At 49.0% G+C, this 21,050-nt stretch overlaps 1 protein-coding gene across 2 annotated transcripts in view; it reads left to right on the top strand.

Moving 5' to 3' along the window:
• The window catches only part of LOC128339344 (acyl-CoA (8-3)-desaturase-like), a 71,087-nt gene that overhangs the window by 30,829 nt on the left and 19,208 nt on the right, over positions 1–21,050 (top strand). For both annotated transcript variants that reach the window (XM_053283077.1, XM_053283076.1), the window contains exons 6-7: positions 17,456–17,516; positions 19,733–19,809. In XM_053283077.1, coding sequence (XP_053139052.1) covers positions 17,456–17,516; positions 19,733–19,809 — 138 coding nt within the window. The remainder of the gene's footprint in view (positions 1–17,455; positions 17,517–19,732; positions 19,810–21,050) is intronic.

The raw sequence follows: 21,050 nt of genomic DNA on the forward strand, positions 1-21,050 counted from the left end.
GTGCACACCCCTACTGCTCCACACCCACACAAGTATGGTGCATTGGGGGATTCCCACAGGAGTCAGGAGCTCTAGGCGCCCGACTCTGTGTATGCTCAGGCTGCACGCAGCCTGGACATACACACAAACCCATACCTGAGGAAAAGGGTGCGCTCGCGCCCTTTAACCCAGGGAAAAACCCAGGGAAAAAATCCAGGCTTGCATGGGAGGCAGTGCCGGGATAATGCTCGATCTTGGCATTGCAGATGAGCAGCCCTACTCGGGTATGGCTTCCCTATCATGGGTAGGGCTGCTTGTGTGCATAGCCTTATAGCAATAGCAATAGCAATAGCACTTACATTTATATACCGCTCTATAGCTGAAGCTCTCTAAGCGGTTTACAATGATTTAGCATATTGCCCCCAACATTCTGGGTACTCATTTTACCGACCTCGGAAGGATGGAAGGCTGAGTCAACCTTGAGCCCCTGGTCAGGATCGAACTTGTAACCTTCTGGTTACAGGGCAGCAGTTTTTTACCACTACGCTCACTGACAGCCGCTCTCCAAAGTTTCAGGCAGAAGTCTTTCCCAGCCCTACCAGGAGGTGCCAGATAGGGAACGTGGGACCTTCTGCATGCAAAGCAGATGCTCTATCACTGAGCTACAGCCCCATCCCCAAAGGTGGCATACATGGGTCTGCCATCCAGGCACCAACCATACCTAGACCTGCTTATCTTTGGCAAGGTGGCTGTATCATGTGCCCTTAAACCATGCACTGTGACCAGAGGTGCATCTAGGTAATTTTGGAGCTTGGACCTAAAGGCCTTTGGAGCTCTCTCCCCCACCGCTGCAAGTTAAGCATTATCGCCCTACCTACACACACACACGCACACACACACACACACACACACACACACACACACACACACACACCGTGAAATATGCAGTATAATGCATGGGTTCTTGAGGGCACAAACAGCAACTGAACTCACAAGAATGTAAGAGTATAAAACAGATATATTTATCCAAATATGCATTAGCAGAAACATTTAAACACACAACTTAACATATTCCCATCCCACATATTTCTTTCCCCACTCCCCTCTCTGTCTCTAAAGCACCTGGCACAGGTCACAATCACACTCGGCTGCCTGGCACAGTGCAGGCCAGCAGCAACCACGCCATCCAGGACAGACTAAAGAGGATTTGGGGGCCCTCAGGGTGTGTGGAGGCCCTGGACTTCGGCCCCGAAGTCCAGGGGTAAGAGCGCCACTGTCTGCGACTATGGGTTATTAAATTATATTAATAAATAATTGTGATTATGAAGACAGGACTATAGGAGCCTGGTGCATTATCTGATTAACAATCCAGGTATCTGTCTTGTATTGTATTTGGGCACCAGTGGGGCAAATAGTTTTAAGGAGCCAATTTTGAAAAGAGAACACCCTTCCCACCCACCATTGCTGTTCTAATTAAAATCAAATTTGCTTTAAAGTGAATTAAAATAATGTTGGACCATCTGATTGTAGATCTCCTGCATCAGGTCTGTTTGGGGCCAGGGGCCAGTTACTCCCAGTTAATATGAATAAGATTGCAGCCTTAGTCTTTACTGCCTTGTCTAAAATGGCCTATTCATCCTTTCCTTTTACTTGCACCTGGCAACACCCGCCCCCCCCCCCGAATATCTTCTAAAAAATGTCCAGTTCTCTTAGTGGCTAGGTTATACACGAAAGAACTTGCATCAGTCTCTGTGCAGTATCTCATTTCATCCCATATTGCTTTGATTACTTAGATCCATGGAAAGCTTTCAAAAGGCTTCCTTTGTCCGAGGCATTCCTTGCATCCTTTAAACCAGCTTGCTTGCCAAATTTATTTGAGAAATGCTGTTGGCTGCTGGTGATCATTTGATTTCTTAGTGGGTGACTTACTCTAGTGCAGGGCTGCTCAACTTTGGCCCTCTGGCAGATGTTGGCCTACAACTCCCACAATCCCTGGCTATTGGCCACTCTGGCTAGGGATTATGGGAACTGTAGTCCAAAAACAGTCTAGGGGGCCAAAGTTGAGCAGGCCTGCTCTAGTGAGTAACAAAATAATGACTGCTGTTGTTACATGATGCCTCTTCCCTGAGTGCTGAAAAGTTCCAGTGCAGCATGACGGGTGTGAATTGTGAACATAAGAACAGCCCTGCTGGATCAGGCCCAAGGCCCATCTAGTCCAGCATCCTGTTTCGCACAGTGGCCCACCAGATGCCACTGGAAGCCACAGACAGGAGTTGAGGGCATGCCCTCTCTCCTGCTATTACTCCCCTGCAACTGATACTCATAGGCACCCTGCCCTTGATGCTGGAGGTGGCCCACAGCCCTCCGACTAGTAGCCATTGATAGACCTCTCCTCCATGAAGTCATCCAAACCCCTCTTAAAGCCATCCAGGTTATTGGCTGTCACCACGTCCTGTGGCAGAGAGTTCCACAAGTGGATCACGTGTTGTGTGAAAAAGTACTTCCGTTTGTTGGTCCTAGACCTCCTGGCAATCAATTTCATGGAGTGACCCCTGGTTCTAGTGTTGTGTGAGAGGGAAAAGAATCTCTCTCTCTCCACTTTCTCCACACCATGCATGATTTTATAGACCTCTATCATGTCTCCCCACAGTCGTCTTTTTTCTAAACTAAAAAGCCCCAGGTGTTGTAGTCTTGCCTCATAAGAAAGGTGCTCTAGGCCCCTGATCATCTTGGTTGCCCTCTTCTGTACCTTCTCCAGTACAACAATGTCCTTTTTAAGATGTGGTGACCAGAACTGTACACAGTACTCCAAGTGTGGTCGCACCATAGTTTTGTATAAGGGCATTGTAATGTTAGCCGTTTTATTTTCAATCCCCTTTCTAATTATCCCTAGCATGGAATTTGCCTTTTTCACAGCTGCCGCACATTGAGTCGACACTTTCAACGAGCTGTCCACCACAACCCCAAGATCCCTCTCCTGGTCCGTCACCGACAGCTCGGATCCCATCAGCGTATACTTGAAGTTGGGGTTTTTCGTCCCAATGTGCATCACTTTACACTTGCTAACATTGAACCGCATTTGCCATTTTGTTACCCACTCCCCCAGCTTGGAGAGATCCTTTTGGAGCTGCTCACAATCCGTTTGGGATTTCACTACCCGGAAGAGTTTGGTATCATCTGCAAATTTGGCCACATCGCTGCTTACCCCTGCTTCTAGATCATTTATGAACAAATTAAAAAGCACCGGTCCCAGTACAGATCCCTGGGGGACCCCACTTCTTACTTCCCTCCATTGTGAAAACTCTCCATTTATACCTACCCTCTGTTTCCTGTCTTTCAACCAGTTAGCAATCCACACATGTACTTGTCCCTTTATCCCATGACAGCTAAGTTTCCTCAGGAGTCTTTGATGAGGAACTTTGTCAAAAGGTTTTTGGAAGTCCAGGTAGACTATGTCAGCTGGATCACCTTGATGCACACACTCGTTGACACTCTCAAAGAAGTCCAAAAGGTTGGTGAGGCAAGATTTACCTTTGCAGAAGCCATGCTGGCTCACTCCCAGCAGGGCCTGTTCTTCTAGGTGCTTTACAATTTTATCCTTGAGGATGCTTTCCATCAATTTGCCTGGAACGGACGTTAGGCTAACTGGCCTGTAATTTCCCGGATCGCCCCTGGATCCCTTTTTGAAAATCGGTGTTACATTTGCTACTCTCCAGTCCTCTGGTACAGAGCCCGATTTCAGGGATAAGTTAAATATTTTGGCAAGGAGGTCGGCAATTTCACATTTGAGTTCTTTGAGGACTCTTGGATGGATGCCATCTGGCCCTGGTGATTTGTTAGGTTTCAGTTTTTCCAGACAGTTTAGAACAGGCCTGCTCAACTTCGGCCCCCCAGCTGTTTTTGGACTACAACTCCCATAATTCTCAGCCACAGCAGCCAATAGCCAGGGATTATGGGAATTGTAGGCCAACATCTGCAGGAGGGCCAAAGTTGAGCAGGCCTGGTTTAGAACATCATCCCTTTTCACTTCTATCTGACTCAGCTCTCTAGCCTCCATGCCTAAAAAGCCTGGTTCAGGAACAGGTATATGCTCAGTATCCTCTGCCGTGAAGACAGATGCAAAGAACTCATTCAGCTTCTCTGCAACCTCCATATCCTCCTTAATAATCCCTTTCACTCCCTCATTGTCTAATGGTCCAACTGCCTCCCTGGCAGGTTTCCTGCTTCTGATGTACTTAAAGAAGTTTTTGTTTATTCCCCTTGATACTTTTGGCTAAATGTTCCTCAAACTCTCTTTTTGCCTCCCTTATTGTCACCTTGCATTTCTTTTGCCAGAGTTTGTGTTCCTTTCTGTTCTCTTCATTTGGACAGGCCTTCCAATTTCGGAAGGAAGTCTTCTTCCCTTTTATGGCTTCCTTGACGGTACCCGTTAGCCATGCTGGCATCCTCCTGGACTTAGTGGTACCTTTCCTCCTTTTGCGTATACAATCTAACTGGGCTTCTAGTATTGTGGTTTTGAGTAAACTCCATGCACTCCGGAGCGAAGTGACTCTCCTGATTTCCCCCCTCAGCTTTCTTTTCACCATACGCCTCATTTTGGAGAAGTTTCCTCTTCTGAAATTCAAAATATCTATGTTAGACATCCTTGGTGATTCTCTCCCCGCATGTATGCTGAAATTGATGGCACTGTGGTCACTGTTCCCTAAAGGGTCAATGACACTGACATCATGCACCAGGTCCTGGGTGTCACTCAGAATTAGATCCAAGGTCGCCTTCTCTCTGGTCGGTTCCATGACCAACTGTTCTAGGGCACAGTCATTTAGCGTATCTAGAAATTTGACCTCTTTGCCCTGACTTGAATGTGAATTTACCCAGTCTATGTGTGGGTAGTTGAAATCACCCATAATTACAGCCCTGCCTCTCCTTGACGCCTCCCTGATTTCCTCCTGCAACTCCCAGTCACTGTCGGCATTTTGATCCGGAGGGCGATAGCACGTCCCCAGTAGCACGTTTCCTTTCCGGCCTTGTATAGTCACCCACAGGGTTTCTGTGGAGGACTCCAGTCCACTTAGGTTTTCTAGCTTGTTAGATTCTATCCCTTCTTTAACATACAGTGCTACCCCTCCTCCAAGGCGCCCCTCCCTGTCCTTCCTATAGAGTTTATACCCAGGGATAACAGTGTCCCACCGGTTCTCACTGTTCCACCATGTTTCTGTTTTGCCCACTATGTCTATTTCTGTGATCCTATTCACAGTTATTGGATGTGAAATCAATGGGACTTTCTTCCAAGTAAACCAAGTCTGGAAGCAGGCTTCACCTTTCCTGTGGATGAGAGGACACGGACAGCTTGTGTTCTCTTTGTAATCTTTTCTATTTTTTAATTCATGTATAAATATACAAGCCAAGCATGAAGCAGAAGATATCCCAAAGAGCAACTTGGCCAGCCCCCCAACTTGACTGCACCCCAGCTTCAGGTAACATTGGTTTGAAAGTCTCAGATCCCTCTTGCATTCTTCTCACAGGACTTGTTCTCATGAGTCACAGAGTCCTAGTTAAAGGATTAACTAAGATCACCATGTTGGGTTGGTGCACTCCCACAGAGTGTGGTGTGAGAACCTGCACTGCACCAGCAATCACAGTCCTGCTGCTGCAGTTAACTAGTATTAAACTACGATTGACAGCTGCCAGTTGTTTAATTTTAGTTAACTGCAGCAGGACTACACATCTCTAGTACAGTGCAGGTTCTCACATCACACTCTGTGAGAGCGCACTTATCTCAAAGATCATCGTTGAAGGGTTAACTATGATCATGCGGGTCATAAGAACAGGCCTGTACATTTGGAGGAGCTGAAAGTGCCTTCTAAGCCAAATAGTCCTGCTCAATTGCAGGAAATCCAGAGCTTGTGCATCTTCTACAAATGGCTGTCCAGCCTCTGCTTGAAGACTTCTAGTAAGGGGAAGCTCACATCTCCTAGGTAACTGGTTCCATTGTCACGTTGCTCTATTTACCATTAAGAGTTTTCTTCTAATATTGAAGCAGAGCCTACCCTTCTGTAGCTTCAGCCCATTAGATTTAATTCTGCCCACTGGGTCAGCAGAGAACAAACTTTTGCTCTTTTCTGTGGGCAGCCTTTCAGATGCAATCATGCCAGCTAGAATGCGACTCCCCACTGCCGTCTTCCGGCTTCTCTCTCCATACCCCGCCACCACTGCTTCCACACTTACAACGGAGGTATCTCATTTGAAAACACATGAAACATAGGCTGACCATTCTAGGTAATAATTTAGCAATTCACATGTCAAAGGAATTTATTTTGATTTATTTTTTATTTTATTTAGTATATTTTTATACTGCCACAAACTCTAGTCTCTGGGTGGTTTACGACAAGGTAAAGGAAAGTGTGCCATCGAGTCAGTGTTGACTCCTAGTGACCACAGAGCCCTGTGGTTGTCTTTGGTAGAATACAGGAGGGATTTGCCATTGCCATCTCCCGCTCAGTATGAGATGATCTTCCTATATTGCTGCTGCCCGATATAGGTGTTTCCCATAGCCTGGGAAACATAGCAGTGGGGATTCGAACCAGCAACCTCTGGCTTGCTAGTCAAGTCATTTCCCCATTAGGTGGCTATGGTTTACAACAAACATAAGACAAATGAAAACCTTAAACACCACAATTCTAGTTAAAAATCTTGGGTCCTGAGAGTATTTTTAAAACCTGTCTGAGATGGGCAGGCTCTTATTTCAGCAGGGAGCACATTCCAAAGTCCTGGGACGGCAATAGACAAGGCCTATCCCTGTGTAGCCACCAGACTAGGGGTGTGCGGAACTGGTTCTGTTTGAACCTGGTTCTAATAGAACTGGCCCGCTTCAGACTTGAATCAGACCCCCCCAAAAGGTGTGCTGGTCCGAGTTTGAACTGAACTGACCCTAGTTCTAACAAACTTGTTTGGGGGCAATGCTTGTAAAGGGGAATCCAGTGAGGATTTCATTTTACCAGCAAGGTGGGGATTTCTACCTACCTAAAAACACACACACCAAAAAATGAATGGGGCAGGTAAGAGGGCACCTGTAATTGCAGCTCCTCCCCCCCACCCCCCGATCGGCAAGGGGGCACCTGTAATCTGAGGGTGGCATGGCTCCTTCTTACTGGACTTGGACTGGCACTCCAGCGCAGCCTGGTCCATGAAGGGAGAGCTGCTGCTGCACCCTCAGATCACAGGTTCCCTCTTGCCCGCCCATTAAGATTGGTTTTAGGTTGGAGGGGTTCCCCCCTTGCTTGTAAAAGGGGATCCTCACCAGATTCCCCTTTACAGGCATGCCCCCTTGAACCTTGGAACTCAACTCAAACCGGCTCATGGTCTGGTGGTCCAGTTTGAGTTTGGCTCAAACTTGAACCACTGGGATCAGTTTGTGCACACCCCTTCACCAGATAAACCAGTGGCAACTGCAGGCAGACCTCTCTGGATTACCTCAGTGAGTGGCAGGGTGTAAGGAATGACTTGACCTTTTTCTTCTCCTTCTTCTTCTTTTTTAAATGCAGCCCTGGCCTTTGTAATGCATAAGGCCTCTCTCCTGTAGTATAAAATGTTGCTCTGTTGACCCTTCTTTTGTACTTATTACATTTTTATCCCATCCTTCCTCCAAGGTGCTCAGGGTGGTAGTGAAGCCTATCTACTTCCCATGTTATTCTTATAACAACTCTATGGGATAGGTTAGGCAGAGAGACAGAGATTGGCCCAAGTTTACCTAGGGAGCTTCATGGCTCAAGGGCTATTTGAGCCAGAGTCTCACAAGTCCATGCCTTTAATCTTTCTCCAAATTCTCAAGCTTTATAGTCACAACCCAGGGCTCGATTTAATCAAGCCGTGCTGACCTGAATTAACTGCTTTTGACCTACTTTTAATTCACTTCACTTTGCCCTCATCAATTTTTATTGTATTTTTAGTGTGCAATGCAGTGATGTAATCTTTACTTCATTGTTCCTTACAATACCCTCTGAGGCTGGTCATTCATATTCCCACTAATGATGAGAAGGTGCCATAAGGGAACAGACACTCGCATGGATTGAAGGAGGGAAAAGGGAGAAGGAGTGGGTGTGCTGTGGAGGGCAACAGGAACGGCTGGTGCGGGGGATCTGTGGGCCAAAGCAGGGGGAACAGACTGGCTGTTGAAAGAATAACCTGTCTGAATGCTTTTAAACTTCTGAAAGAAAGTGGACACAATTGCAGTCTGGGTTACTGGGGAAGGTGGCACTGTCTGAACACCAGGTGGCACTGTTGAGAGCTTGTATGACATGCACAGGGATGTTGATAAGACTTCTAGACCAGGGTTTCTTAACCTTGGGCCCCCAGATGTTGTTGGACTACAACTCCCAGGATCCCCAGACATGGCCTTTGTGGCTGGGGATTCTGGGAGTTGTAGTCCAACAACATCTGGGGGCCCAAGGTTAAGAAACCCTGTTCTAGAAGATGCAAAGTAGCTACGCTGGCAGGATGGAATGAGTTAGGATGGAAATGCCAGGGCCAGTGAGTAGGGGTGTGCAATTCGGGTTTTCAGGTGATTCGGCTCGGACCCGAACCGAATCACCCCTGTTCTGTTTTGTGCCCGAATCTGGGTCACCCGAATCACCCTTGATTCGGGGGGGGAAAGGGGCCCAGGGGCAAACTTTTGGGGTGGGATGGTAGTGCCCAATGGGTAGAGTCTACCACCCCAATTTCAGGGGGATTGGGAAAAATCCTGATTTTTGGTGAATTTTTAAAGTTTTAGTGGCTTTGGGGCAGTTTGGGGGCATAGCATGGGATCTGGGCAAAAGGAGTGGGGTGGGGTGGTAGTGCCTAATGGGTGCAGGCTACCACCCCAATTTCAGGGGGATTGGGCAAAGGGCTGATTTTTGGTAAATTTCTGAAATTTTCATGTCTTTGGGGCAGATTGGGGCATATTGGGGCAGAAAGTGGGGCCTGGGGCAGAATAGTGGGGTGGGGTAGTAGTGCCTAATGGGTGGAGGCTACCACCCCAATTTCAGGGGGTTTGGAGAAAGGGGTGATTTTTTGAGAATTTTTGAAGTTTTAGTGACTTTGGGGCAGTTTGGGGGCAGAAAGTGGATCTGCCCCAAAAGAGTGGGGTGGGGTGGTAGTGCCTAATGGGTGGAGGCTACCACCCCAATTTCAGGGGGATTGGGCAGAGGGCTGATTTTTTCAGAATTTTTGAAGTTTGGGTGTCTTTGGGGCAGATTGGGGGCAGAAAGTGGATCTTCTGAGGTGTGAATTCTCATTCTATCATAGCAAATGAGATTTTTTTCAATTAAACAACTCTCATGACCCCACTTTCACTTTTTCACACTTTCCTTTGCTATGAATAATATGAGGAAGTAATCAATTTTGCACACTTCACCTTATGAAGACAAACCTCATAAAAATATATTCACCAAAATTCACCCCTCTGCCCAATCACTCTTAAATTGGGGATGGGTGGTAGCCTCCACCCATTAGACACTATCTACCAGCCCACCCCACTCCTTTGGGGCAGATCCACTTTCTGCCCCCAATCTGCCCCAAAGACACCCAAACTTCAAAAATTCTGAAAAAATCAGCCCTCTGCCCAATCCCCCTGAAATTGGGGTGGTAGCCTCCACCCATTAGGCACTACCACCCCACTCTTTTGGGGCAGATCCACTTTCTGCCCCCAAACTGCCCCAAAGTCACTAAAACTTCAAAAATTCTCAAAAAATCACCCCTTTCTCCAAACCCCCTGAAATTGGGGTGGTAGCCTCCACCCATTAGGCACTACTACCCCACCCCACTATTCTGCCCCAGGCCCCACTTTCTGCCCCAATATGCCCCAATCTGCCCCAAAGACATGAAAATTTCAGAAATTTACCAAAAATCAGCCCTTTGCCCAATCCCCCTGAAATTGGGGTGGTAGCCTGCACCCATTAGGCACTACCACCCCACCCCACTCCTTTTGCCCAGATCCCATGCTATGCCCCCGAACTGCCCCAAAGTCACTAAAACTTTAAAAATTCACCAAAAATCAACCATGAACCGAATCACCCGAATTTTTCAGGTCCGAAATTCGGGTGATTCGGCTCATGCCCGAAAAAATTCGGGGGACATCGGGGGTGATTCGGTTCGGCCCCAAATCACCCGAAATTGTTCGTTTCGGGCACAGATCGTTCTGTGCCCGAAATTTTTTGCACATCCCTACCAGTGAGGAGCAGGCAGGCAGTCCACGGCTTAGTCAGTCTGACCCTAAGTTGCAGACTACAGGGCTGAGAGGAGCAACACAACCACATACCCCATACTTGAAATCTGCAAGTGGGAGACTGAATGCTTCCCATGTAAAAAGGAAACTTGACTCTCATGTAAAATGGACCTCCTGGAGAGCAGGGGGTTCTCATATGTATCCCATGTCTCTGCTGATTGTGTGGTTCAGCTCAGAAGTGTGATACTTCTCTCAACCTCACTGTCTGTGCTCAGATGCAGACCTGCTTGGCCAGTTGCCCTATCAGAGGAAGGAGATGACAGCTGAGTAGTTTATCTGCCTCTCAGTTCTGGCAGACTGTTAAGATGGCTGCCTAATTGGAAATTACTCTCTCTCCTTTTGAACATCTGAAACTGCCTTATCCTGAGTCAGACCGCTGGTCCAGCTAGGTTAGAATTGTCCACACTGACTGGCAGCAGCTCTTGAGGGTTTTATGCAGAGGTCTTTCCCAACCACACCCTGATATATCAGGGATTGAACCTGAAACTTTCTGAATGCAAAGCATGTGGAGAACCAGTTCTACAACAGGAAGCATGAATTGCCCCCTTTGCTAAGCAGGGTTTGCCTTGGTTTCTGTTTAGATGGATAACTACATGTGAGCACTCTTTGCTGAAAGAGAATAGCTCAGTGGCGGAGCGTCTGCTTTGTATATAGAAGGTCCCAGGTCCAATCTTTGGCATCTCCTGGGAAAGACTCCTGCCTGGAACCTTGGACAATCACTGCAAGCTGGATAGACCAATGGTCTGACTTGGCATAAGGCAGCTTCCTATGTTCTTGTGATGTGCTTTACCACTGAGTTACAGTCCTTCCTCTAAAATGCACGGTTTTGTCTTGAGCCCATGGCCTTTGACTCCTTTCCTCTTATTGGTATGCTCTCCGCTGCACCTCAGATCCATGAGATTTTTCTGGCCACAAGTGCTTTCTGCAAAGTCACCCTAAAGCTCACCTCATACTGGATCTCATTTTGCAATTAGGGGTTTCTTTTCTAAGCATAGGGGCAAATCACTCTTCTTGTTCAGTAGCCAGGGAAGTCATTTTCTTTCCCCAGGGCACTTGTGAAACCTCTTTGCGTTGCTTATATCACTTTATAGCCACAATAGACTGGTTGGTGGTCAAAATCAATGCATAGGGCAGCAAAGATGGATGAGATATCTGGGTACAATACAAGATACTCAGTCTTGTATTCACCGAATGTACCTATTAATATTCTCATTGCATTTGGAGAACTGCTTAGGTTTCTTTCCTGATGCAGGCATATTATTAATTCATAAGTGCCAAAGTATTGCGTGTTGGCATTCTTGGCATTCTTCTGCTTCTTAATCTGCTGTATGGTTCTCCCCAAGAAACTTGTACTTTGCTTCCCTCTGCTGGAATAGCACCTTTAATGCATTCTGAAATCCACGTTCTAATAGTCAGGTAGCCATTCATCAAAAGCAGAATGAATGTCTTCCTGTGGGATAGATGTAGTAGCAACAAAAATGAACAAGCAGCAAGAGGAAGTGCTGTGGTCACATCTGGGGTATGTCCAAATGGAGGGTGCTTTTGTACTACCTTCCGTGCGTAAACACAATGAACTGTATGTGAAGTAAAAGCTGCATTTCTACACCTAGCAGTTCTGGTGCTAGCTTATCCCGCTATTTCCTGTATGCACCAGGGGTGGAACATTGGGAAACATTGTGGATTGGGGGTCACTCCCCTATCTCTCCCACTATCAATCCCCCCTCCTTAACATGCACATGTGCAGAAAGCAAGAAGGTTCAATGCGAAGTTGGTGTTCTTATTTAAATTTTTGTTGTGCTGTTGCACACTTCTGGTTTACCGCCACTGCGAAGCTATTCTCACGACCAGCAAAAACAGGGCTTGAGGTCTGAAGGCGGGGTTAACACTACCATGTGGAACCTCGGCATGCTCCCAAACAGGGCTCTGTCAAAAGAGGGTCACCCAGTTCCCAGCCTCTCCTCTAAAACCAGGTTCAGCAAGCAGGGGAGGTTGCCTACCCCCTCTCAGTGCCTGTGTGGAGCCATGGGACGCTGTGGGACTCTGCTTGAGGCTCCCTCCCCGGGGATACCATAGAGAATGGATAACAGAGTGGGCTGCAAAGCAAGCAGAAGTTTGCTTGGGGAAAGCCTGTCCAGCACTGAGCTTCCTTAAAGTGGCAGGCACCTTGCAAATGAGCCCAAGGGAAAATATGAACATAGGAAGCTGCCTTCCACTGAGTCAGACCATTGGTCCATCCAGCTTAGTACTGTCTTAGTACTGTCGACACAGACTGGCAGTGGCTTCCCGAGGCTCTCAGGCGGGAATGCTGCTCAGCCCGACCTGGAGATGCCAGGCAGGGAGCTCAAATCCTTCTTCCTATAGCAGCCCTATGCCCTAAGGGGAATAGTTGCACAGACACATGTCATACTATTCATTCATTTTACATTTTACTAGCTGGCCCTGCACAGAGCATCTGTGTGGTCTTGCACTGAGCCTGTGGCATTGCACCCCCACAACGCTCTCGCTCGCTCTCGTCACCCCCGCTCTCCCCTCACAAGTCTCTCGCCACTCCCGCAATGCTCTCGCTCGCTCTTGCCACCTCTCCTTGCCCCTCGCAAGTCTCCCCCCACCACAAGTCTCGTGCTCGTGCTCTCTGTCCTCCGTCTTTCTATCTCTGTCTCGCAGTCCTTGTTTCCCCCTGCCACTGCCAGGGACTGTCGCCTGCTCGCCTGACAGCCTCCGAGCTCCCTGCTCCCTGCCGCCCGCAGCCCTCAGAGCCAACTGTCCAGCTCCTGAAGCTGCCCCCAGCCTCCGAGCTCCCTGCTGTTTCACAGCGCCCCCGATCCAACTGTCAAACTGCTTTCCAGCCGCCCCGCAGCAGGGCGCATGGCCCGTCTAGAAGAATTAATAATATAGAATACCACACTCTTCCATCAAGGAGCCCAGAGCGCTGTACTACATACTCAAGTTCCTCCTCACAACAACCCTCTGAAGTAGGTCAGGCTGAGAGAGAAGTGACTGGCCCAGAGTCACCCAGCAAGTATCATGGCTGAATGGGGATTTTTGTGCTCCTTCCTGTCCCCTGCAAGTCACTGGGCAAGAGCAGGAGTGTCCCTGCCCTTGCCTGCAGCTGCCCTTGCCTGTAGCGTGGTGTAGTGGTTAGAGTGCTGGACTAGGACTGGGGAGACCCGAGTTCAGATCTCCAGCACCCTTGCTCTATCCAGGCGGAAACTGCACAAGTGATGGGGCTGCTGCTCTCCCCTTCCTGGTGCCTGTGGGGGAGGGGGGAGGGAGTGTTGCTGCTGTAGCTGCTGGGAGCCAGTTCAAAGGGAATCGGGCTAGGGATGTGCTCAGCAGAGGTGCTGAGGGAGCAGCCCAAGAATCAAGTCCCTGCCCCACTCAGAATCCAGGGAAAGGCAGGGTAGGGAGCAGCAGCAGTCTTGCCAACGCTCTCCTCCTTCCCAAGCAGATGGCGGCTGCTGCTCTGGGTGGGTCCGACAAGGTCTCAAACAGGCAGAGAGCAGGTGGGATGGCCGACCGACCTTCCTGCAGGCAGGGGAGCCCCTTCTCAAAGCACAACGGGCCCCGTCGCACATCCCACCTCCAGAGACTCCCAGAGGTTTGGCCTGCTATCGCGCTTGCTTCCAGGCTGGGCCATGGTGGTGGCAACAGAACTGGCCACTGCTAACCAGGGCCGTTCTGCGGCACCCTGCTGGAGGATGGGGCTCTCCTTCCTGGGCGTGCTCTTGCCCTCACACCTCACAGCTGCGCAAGAGCGAGCCCTTCGCACCCTGCGAGGGGATGCAGAAATGCGCTCCATGTGGGGAGTGTGTGGGGCCCTCAAACATGCGGGGCCATAGCATATGGCCAGTGGATAGGGTGGGTGGACGGATGTTCAGCATCAGCATCACCCACCCACCGCTGAGCCAAACTGCTGATCTTTGCAAGTATTCTAGCCACTGTGCGTTGGGGGGGGGGGGGGGCTGGAGCCGGCTCCCGTGGTGGTGGTGGTGGGGTGGTGGAACAGGAGTGACTGCTGGACTGACAGACTGTCCACGCAAGGGTCACGGAGGCAGAAGGTCAGCCCAGCAGGCGCTCTTGGTCTGCCCGCCACTGCCCTGGTGGTGGTGGGGGGGCGGTGCGCACATAGTGGCTGCGATACTTGCAAAATGTTTCGGCTTCATGGTGGCAATGGCAGCGGCGGTGGGGGGCTTGCGGTGGCCGCAGGGGGCTCAGCGGCGGGCAGAGCAGCTCCTACACCCACTCGCCTGGTAACGTGAGTGGTCTCTGTGCACGCGCAGAGGACCAAAATGGGTTGCAGATTGACTTCCCTGTTATTTGGGAGGCTGCCAGGGAGTGGCAGTGGCAGATTGATGGGGGAGCAGAGTCGCCACTTGGCTACGGCAGTAGTGGGGGGGGGCAAGTGTATAGTGTACTGTCTACACACACTATACAGTGGGATGGGGGGGTGGCATGGAGGCCACAGCTGTGGGGAGGGTGAGGGGGCAGGGCAGGTTCCCCCTTCTGCCTTCCCAAGCCATGCTGTTGTACGGTGGGATGGGGCGATGGGGGCTGCCACAGCAAGAGTGAAGGGGGTGGTGGCATATGTGGCAAGGAGGGCAGGTGCACACTCCCCATTGCCTGCTTGTCTACCTGTCCACTGTGATCAGGGGGGCAACTGGACAGGGGTGGTAGGAGACACATCTCATCACCCTTGCCACCAGCTTCGTGCCTGGGCTAGTTGTGGGGCATCTGGCAGCTGCTCTCACCGGCATCTGGCAACTGCTGCAGGGGGCATCTGCTGTGTCCCTCCTGGATCTGGGGTGTGTGTTGGGGTTTGTGTGTGTTCATGTTGGCTTTTGCTCTGCTGGCTGCGGCAGCGGCAGCTGCAGTGGCTCTCTTCTCTCTCCTGCCTTGTTGTGAGCAGGTTGTTTTGGGCATGGGGACAGAGTTGAATGCCTTTGACAGTGCTGCAGTTGCCAGGAAAGGGTTAACTGAGGCTACCAATCAGGGAGCAGCAGAGCGGGACTGCAGCTTGGAGCCCTCTGAGTGGTCTCCTTGGGTCATGTGCTTGCCCCGTCCACTCAGGGAACTGCTCGTCATGGGCGTGGCTGGAGGACCAACAATGCTACCTGGGGCTGGAGGGAACCTCAAAATGTTAATTGTCTGTCACTCACGATCCCTGCCAGGTTTGCAGCATGTGCCCGTCTGTTTGCTATGAGGTAAAAATAGAGTTCTATCTGCTTTCAGGAGGTAACCCTGTTTTCTGCTCGTCTGAATAGCTTCTGCTTCTGCCAAGACTCTCATGAAGCTTGGAATGGAAGAAACTGTGTTTGATGTAGTTTTCAGTGTCTCCTGGTTCTCTGGTCATTTTTGATCATTTTTTAATCATTTAATAAACCGCTTCCTGAAATCCCACTGGTTTGTTCACCTTCCTTCCTTCCTGCTTGATAGTCCCCCATTATGACTTGACTGCAATCCAATGCATGTTTTGCTGGGAGTAAGTCATTGTACTCATTATACTTAGTAGGACTTTCTTCTGAGTAAACATGCCTATGTTGTGGTGGTGAGACCACAGTTTGTAAGTGGGGGAAACTCCACAATAGTGCAGTGGAGGAGGAGGATCATTACGTGTTGCAGCCTGAGGAGAAGAGTCTGAAGGCTGCTTTTTTTTTTTTTTTGGCTATGCTTGGCTATCCAAGTGTGCCTCTGAGTACCAGTTGCAGGGGAGTAACCGCAGGAGAGAGAGCATGCCCACAACTCCTGCCTGTAGGCTTCCAGTGGCATCTGGTGGGCCACTGTGCAAAACAGGATGCTGGACTAGATGGGCCTTGGGCCTGATCCAGCAGGGCTGTTCTTATGTTCTTATCCCCTCCTCTTTCCCCAATGCTTTGGCTGTAGACTATAATGGGAAATCCCTAAAATACTTGTAACCTTTTTGTTGAGGCCATATACCTTCCAGATGTGATGGAAATAGCTTACATGGCAGGGGGTTGTGAGGCCATATACCTTCTGAATGTGCTACATGGGAGATTCTGTGCATGCACCCTTTGAAATTTGAGACTTAGCTTTTTGTCACTTTAAATTCCCACGATCAGAGCACTCATGTTTGGAACAGTGGCTAATAACACACTGGCAGAAGGACATTGTGCTTATGCAAAGCTGTTGTGATTAGTCTGGACCTTGCGTCCCAGACTCGTGTTGTACTGTTGCAAGTCATGCTTGTGCAGTACTGTGAAAGTGCTGTATGCCTTGCTTGAGTTAAATGGTACTTTTGCATAATTGTACAACTCCCCTTTATTGCAACTATGTAATGTTTTTGTGCCAGCACAACTTTGCACATTATGTAAGCGCTTTTTTGGTCAGGATGTCAGACAGTGTTTCTAGGGCTACTCTTCATGTGGATTAGAGTGGCTCCTGGTTCTCCACAACATTAACTAAAGAGCAGCAACAATCATTTGGAGTGACAGAGAGAGAGAGAGAAGGCTGAGGAATGGGGAGATGGAGGGGGAGAGGGAGAGGGAGAAGGCTTCTTTCCTTAAAAACAAAGGGGGAAAAACTAGCACAACAGGAAGAGGGAAATTGCACAAACCTGTCAGTAAACATGAAAAAGGAGGGCAAAGGATTGTACTGCCAATCAAACTGGCCTCTTTTTAAAGGCCAGAAGGAGAGAACCGGAACAAACAACCCAGCAGCAAAGGTGTGGCAGTGATGTGGGATTATAGTTTGGGAAGCTACTCTTCCAGATGTTATCTCCTGTGCAGATAATCACTCCTTTCCTAGTTGCACTGTGGCCTGTCTATACCTTTTCTACTTGCACAGAGTTTTCTCGTTCTGCAATCAACAGCAAATAAATGTGGTATGAAAAGACATGGGTGTTTTGTGTATTGTCATGCAGACTGTGTAACACTGTTACAATATGTGGAGAGCGTCATCCTAACTCCCCCAACTGTAAGAATAACCTTGGCTCATCTTGGAATGAGCTACCATTTTGCAAGTACTCTTGTTCTCATTTGTGATGGACCTATAAACAAAGTTATAGCAGTTATGTAAACCAGTGCAGAATATCAAAATAATGACATAGAAAAGATATCAGCATGAAGAGGCTGGGATAACAGTTCTCATGAGGCAGATAGCAGGAGGTCTGTGAGTTAAAGTGGAAAGGGTGTGTGTGTGTGTATAGACAGAGGTGATTGGTTGATGACAGCCCTGTTTATTTGTTGTGGTCTCTTTCAGCTTGGTGTAAAGAAAAAGAAGTTCATGCCTTACAATCACCAACACAAATACTTCTTCATCCGTGAGTATCATTTCTGTTCTGCAATACCACAGGGTAAGCCCACAAAAATTACTAACTGAAACACATTTTGGCCTGGTTCAGCTGTCATGGCCCAACTGACCTCCCAGTTGTATGAGGAAGAGTGTGCGTGCACATTTTCCACCCCTGCATGGCTATTTGTGGGACTGGAATGTCCAAGCTGCCCCTAACTGTGCAGTTAAAATAGTTGTATTTTAACTGTGCCGTTAAGGAATGTTTGGACATTTCTGCCCTCTACTTGACTATGCTGGGACAGAATGGTACGTCTGTAGAGGGATTATGTATGCACTTCCACTCCTCCTCATCTGTTTGGACAGTGTCATCCGAACCAGCCCTTTTACTATTTTGCTTGCCCATATGGATCCGTTTCTGTGCTTGCCCAGTGTCTGGAGGCTATCTGGGTCTGGATGGGCCAAAACAAGCTCAGACTTAATTCCTCCAAGACTGAGTTGCTCTTGCTTACTCCTCGATCTGGCCGATTGCTGAGTCTCCCTGGATGGGGTTGCGCTGCCCCTGAAGGAGGTGGTCCATGACTTGGGGGTCCTGCTGAAGCAGCAGGTGGAGGTCGTGGCCAGAGCTATAGCAGAGCTTTGCCCAGCTTTGGCTGGTCTGCCAGTTGCGGCCCTATGTCGACCAGCAGGCCCTGGCAATGGTAACTCATGCCCTCGTCATCTCTCATTTGGATTACTATAGTGCGTTCTACCTGGGGTTGCCTTTGAAGAAAATCCAGAAGCTTCAGTTGGTCCAGAATGCGGCGGCCCGCCTGCTTATGGGCGCTAGGAGATAGGATAGTATAAGACCTCTCTTGTGATCACTGCACTGGTTTACCTATTTGCTTCTGGGTCCAATTCAAAGTGCTGGTTCTCACCTTTAAAACTCTTCAGGGCTTAGCACCTGCTTACCTGCAGGACCGCCTCTCCCGGCCAGTCCCATCCTGTGAGATCTTCTCAGGTTGCCCTTCTTTTGGACCCTGGTTTCAGAGAGGTCCATAGTACTAGGGCCTGTGGAAGGGCTTTCTCTGTTGTTGCCCTTTCACTTTGCAATTATCTTCCCCCTGCCCCCAGATTTGGTCTGCCTCCTCCCTTTCATCCTTCAAAACCTTATTGAAGACATTTCTTTTCTGCCAGGTGTTTGCCCTTTAATTTTAATTTTTTTGTTTATTTATCCCCTCCCCCCATGTAAATCTTGGATGCTATTCTTGTTTGTACAGTCTGTGAGTCTGTGGATTGGGCAGTATATTAAATCTCGAAATAAATAAATAAAATAAAATCTAGTCAGTCATTTATGGAATGTGACCTGAAATTTATCAGAACCAATCCTTTTGCAGTATTACGAGAACTGGCTTGAAAGTTTGCTTACAGAAAGGTTTACTATGAAACTGGGGGTTTGTGGGATGCAAAATGTTCCCCGAACCTCAGGTATATGTCTTCCTTTGAGATAGGAACATAGGGAGCTGCCATATATTAGACTTGTTCACATGACATGAGAGGATTCACATGAAAGGGTCTGAGGAGCTGCTAGTCAGGGTAGGAGAGCTGAGAGCTGTGTACGCTCCTGATCTGCGGTCATGTGAACTCAAAAGAGAGGAGCTTGATTGTGTGGGAGCTGGATAGGGTGGCCTTTCATCCACCCTCAGTAAAATATTTGGGATAGAATGTGGGCAGAAGGCACCCATCCTACCCAGCTCCCAGATGATCACTCTCCCCTCCTCCTACCTTGTTTGTTGAGTTTACATGATTGAGGATTAGAAGTGTGTAGAGCTCTCCTATCCTGGCTGGTGGTTCCTCCAACGCTGTTTCGGTTCATGAGTATGAGCCTACTAAGCCAAGTCTATTGGTCCATCTCGCTCAGTATTGACTACACTTATGGGCAGTGACTCTCCAAGGTTTCAGGCCTGTCTGAAAGACTGAAAACAGTCTTTCCCAGGCCTATCTGGAGATGCCAGGGATTGAACCTCGGGCCTTCTGCATCCTAAGCAGATGCTCTACCACCGAGTTACAGCCATGTCAGATATTAGCCATGACAGATCTTTTGGTGACTGTTCAGAGCCTCCATTGTTGGGACACCTGTCTAGTTACCAGCAAGAGTGAGCTTTGCTCAGTTGAGCAGCTTCAAGTGGAGCCTCCACGATGGAAGGCAGTGTATTTCTGACTGGTGATACGAATATGTCTCTGTCTTCTGTTTTCAATTTGCCCTAGTTGGACCACCAGCTCTGGTGCCTTTCTATCTGCAGTGGTACATCTTCTACTTTGTCATCCAGCGCAAACAGTGGGTGGTGAGTAGGTCCAAATTCTGCTTCTCCAAATCAGTGACTTTGCATCAAGAGAATGAATCTGGTCCACATTAGCGCCAGGAACTCATTTCATCAAGCGCACACTCTCAATTTCTGCCCCACCAGAAGATAATTATATGTGGGCCGGTTCAGATGAACACAGCCCTGGGGCCGTGGTGAGAGCGCACCCATCCCAACCTCTCTAAAGGACTTTCTTTGTGGTTTTGGCATGTTCTTCAATTGCGTCTGAGGGGCGTTCATCAGAATTGCTGTCTACATGCTATGCAAAACCTGTCTTAAAAAACAGGGCTTTGCAGTGCCTGTAGAGGGGCAATTCTGAGCAACACCTCTCTCGTGATTAAAGGACACGCTGAGGATATATTGGTATGTTCTTTAGTAACATCAGGACAGGTGTGTTCTCACAGTGATTATTCCATGCAAGGCCATGTTCATTAGGGGCGTGCACAAAACTGGATTTGCTGGTTTGGCTCGAATCCAGACTGGATTCGAGCCAGCCCAGACTGGCTGAGTTTTGACCTAGTTGAGCTGGACCCGGTTTGAGTTTGAACTGAGCTGGCTTGACTGGCTCGAAGCTATACTGGTAAAGGAGAATCCGGTGAGGATTCCTGGTAATTCTATACTGGTAAAGGAGAATCCGGTGCAGGGAGCTTTCCTACATGTAGGCAGGGGCGGAAGAGGAGTAAAAATGTACTTACAAGTATGAGCAATGGCTGTGGCCACAGCTGCCATGAGAGGGGGGATTGGCAGCTCCCCCCACCGCCGCCGGCCTCCCCCTGAGCAGCCAAGTGTGGAGGTCACTAAATACATGGCTTCCATGCATGCGCATGGCTTGCACACATACACAAAGGCGTTTTTAGTGACCTCCATGCCTGCACAGAGGCCCGAACCAGGCCTAAACCTGCCTGGGCTACTCGGGGGGGGGGCAGGGGGGGGGAAGCTGCCGCTGCAAGCCGTAACTCATACTTGTAAGTAGGAGTGTGCACGGAACCGGCTGGTCCGTTTCAGTTCGAGTCCAAAGTGGACCCGAACCAGGCTGGGCCAGTTTGGTCTGGCACCCCCTCAAACCCTGCCCCCCAGGTTTGGTCTGTTCTGTTTTTTTTGTTTTTTTTAGCAATTAAAAAAAATTAAAAGAAAATTTACCCCCCTCTGGGGGAGTTATCCAAGGTGGCGGGGTGTGTGTGTGTCCCACGGAGGTTCCACCTCCCCTCGCCGACCTCCCTTAT

Source organism: Hemicordylus capensis, chromosome 1 (genome assembly GCF_027244095.1).
Source record: "Hemicordylus capensis ecotype Gifberg chromosome 1, rHemCap1.1.pri, whole genome shotgun sequence".
NCBI classification, from domain to species: Eukaryota; Metazoa; Chordata; class Lepidosauria; order Squamata; family Cordylidae; genus Hemicordylus; species Hemicordylus capensis.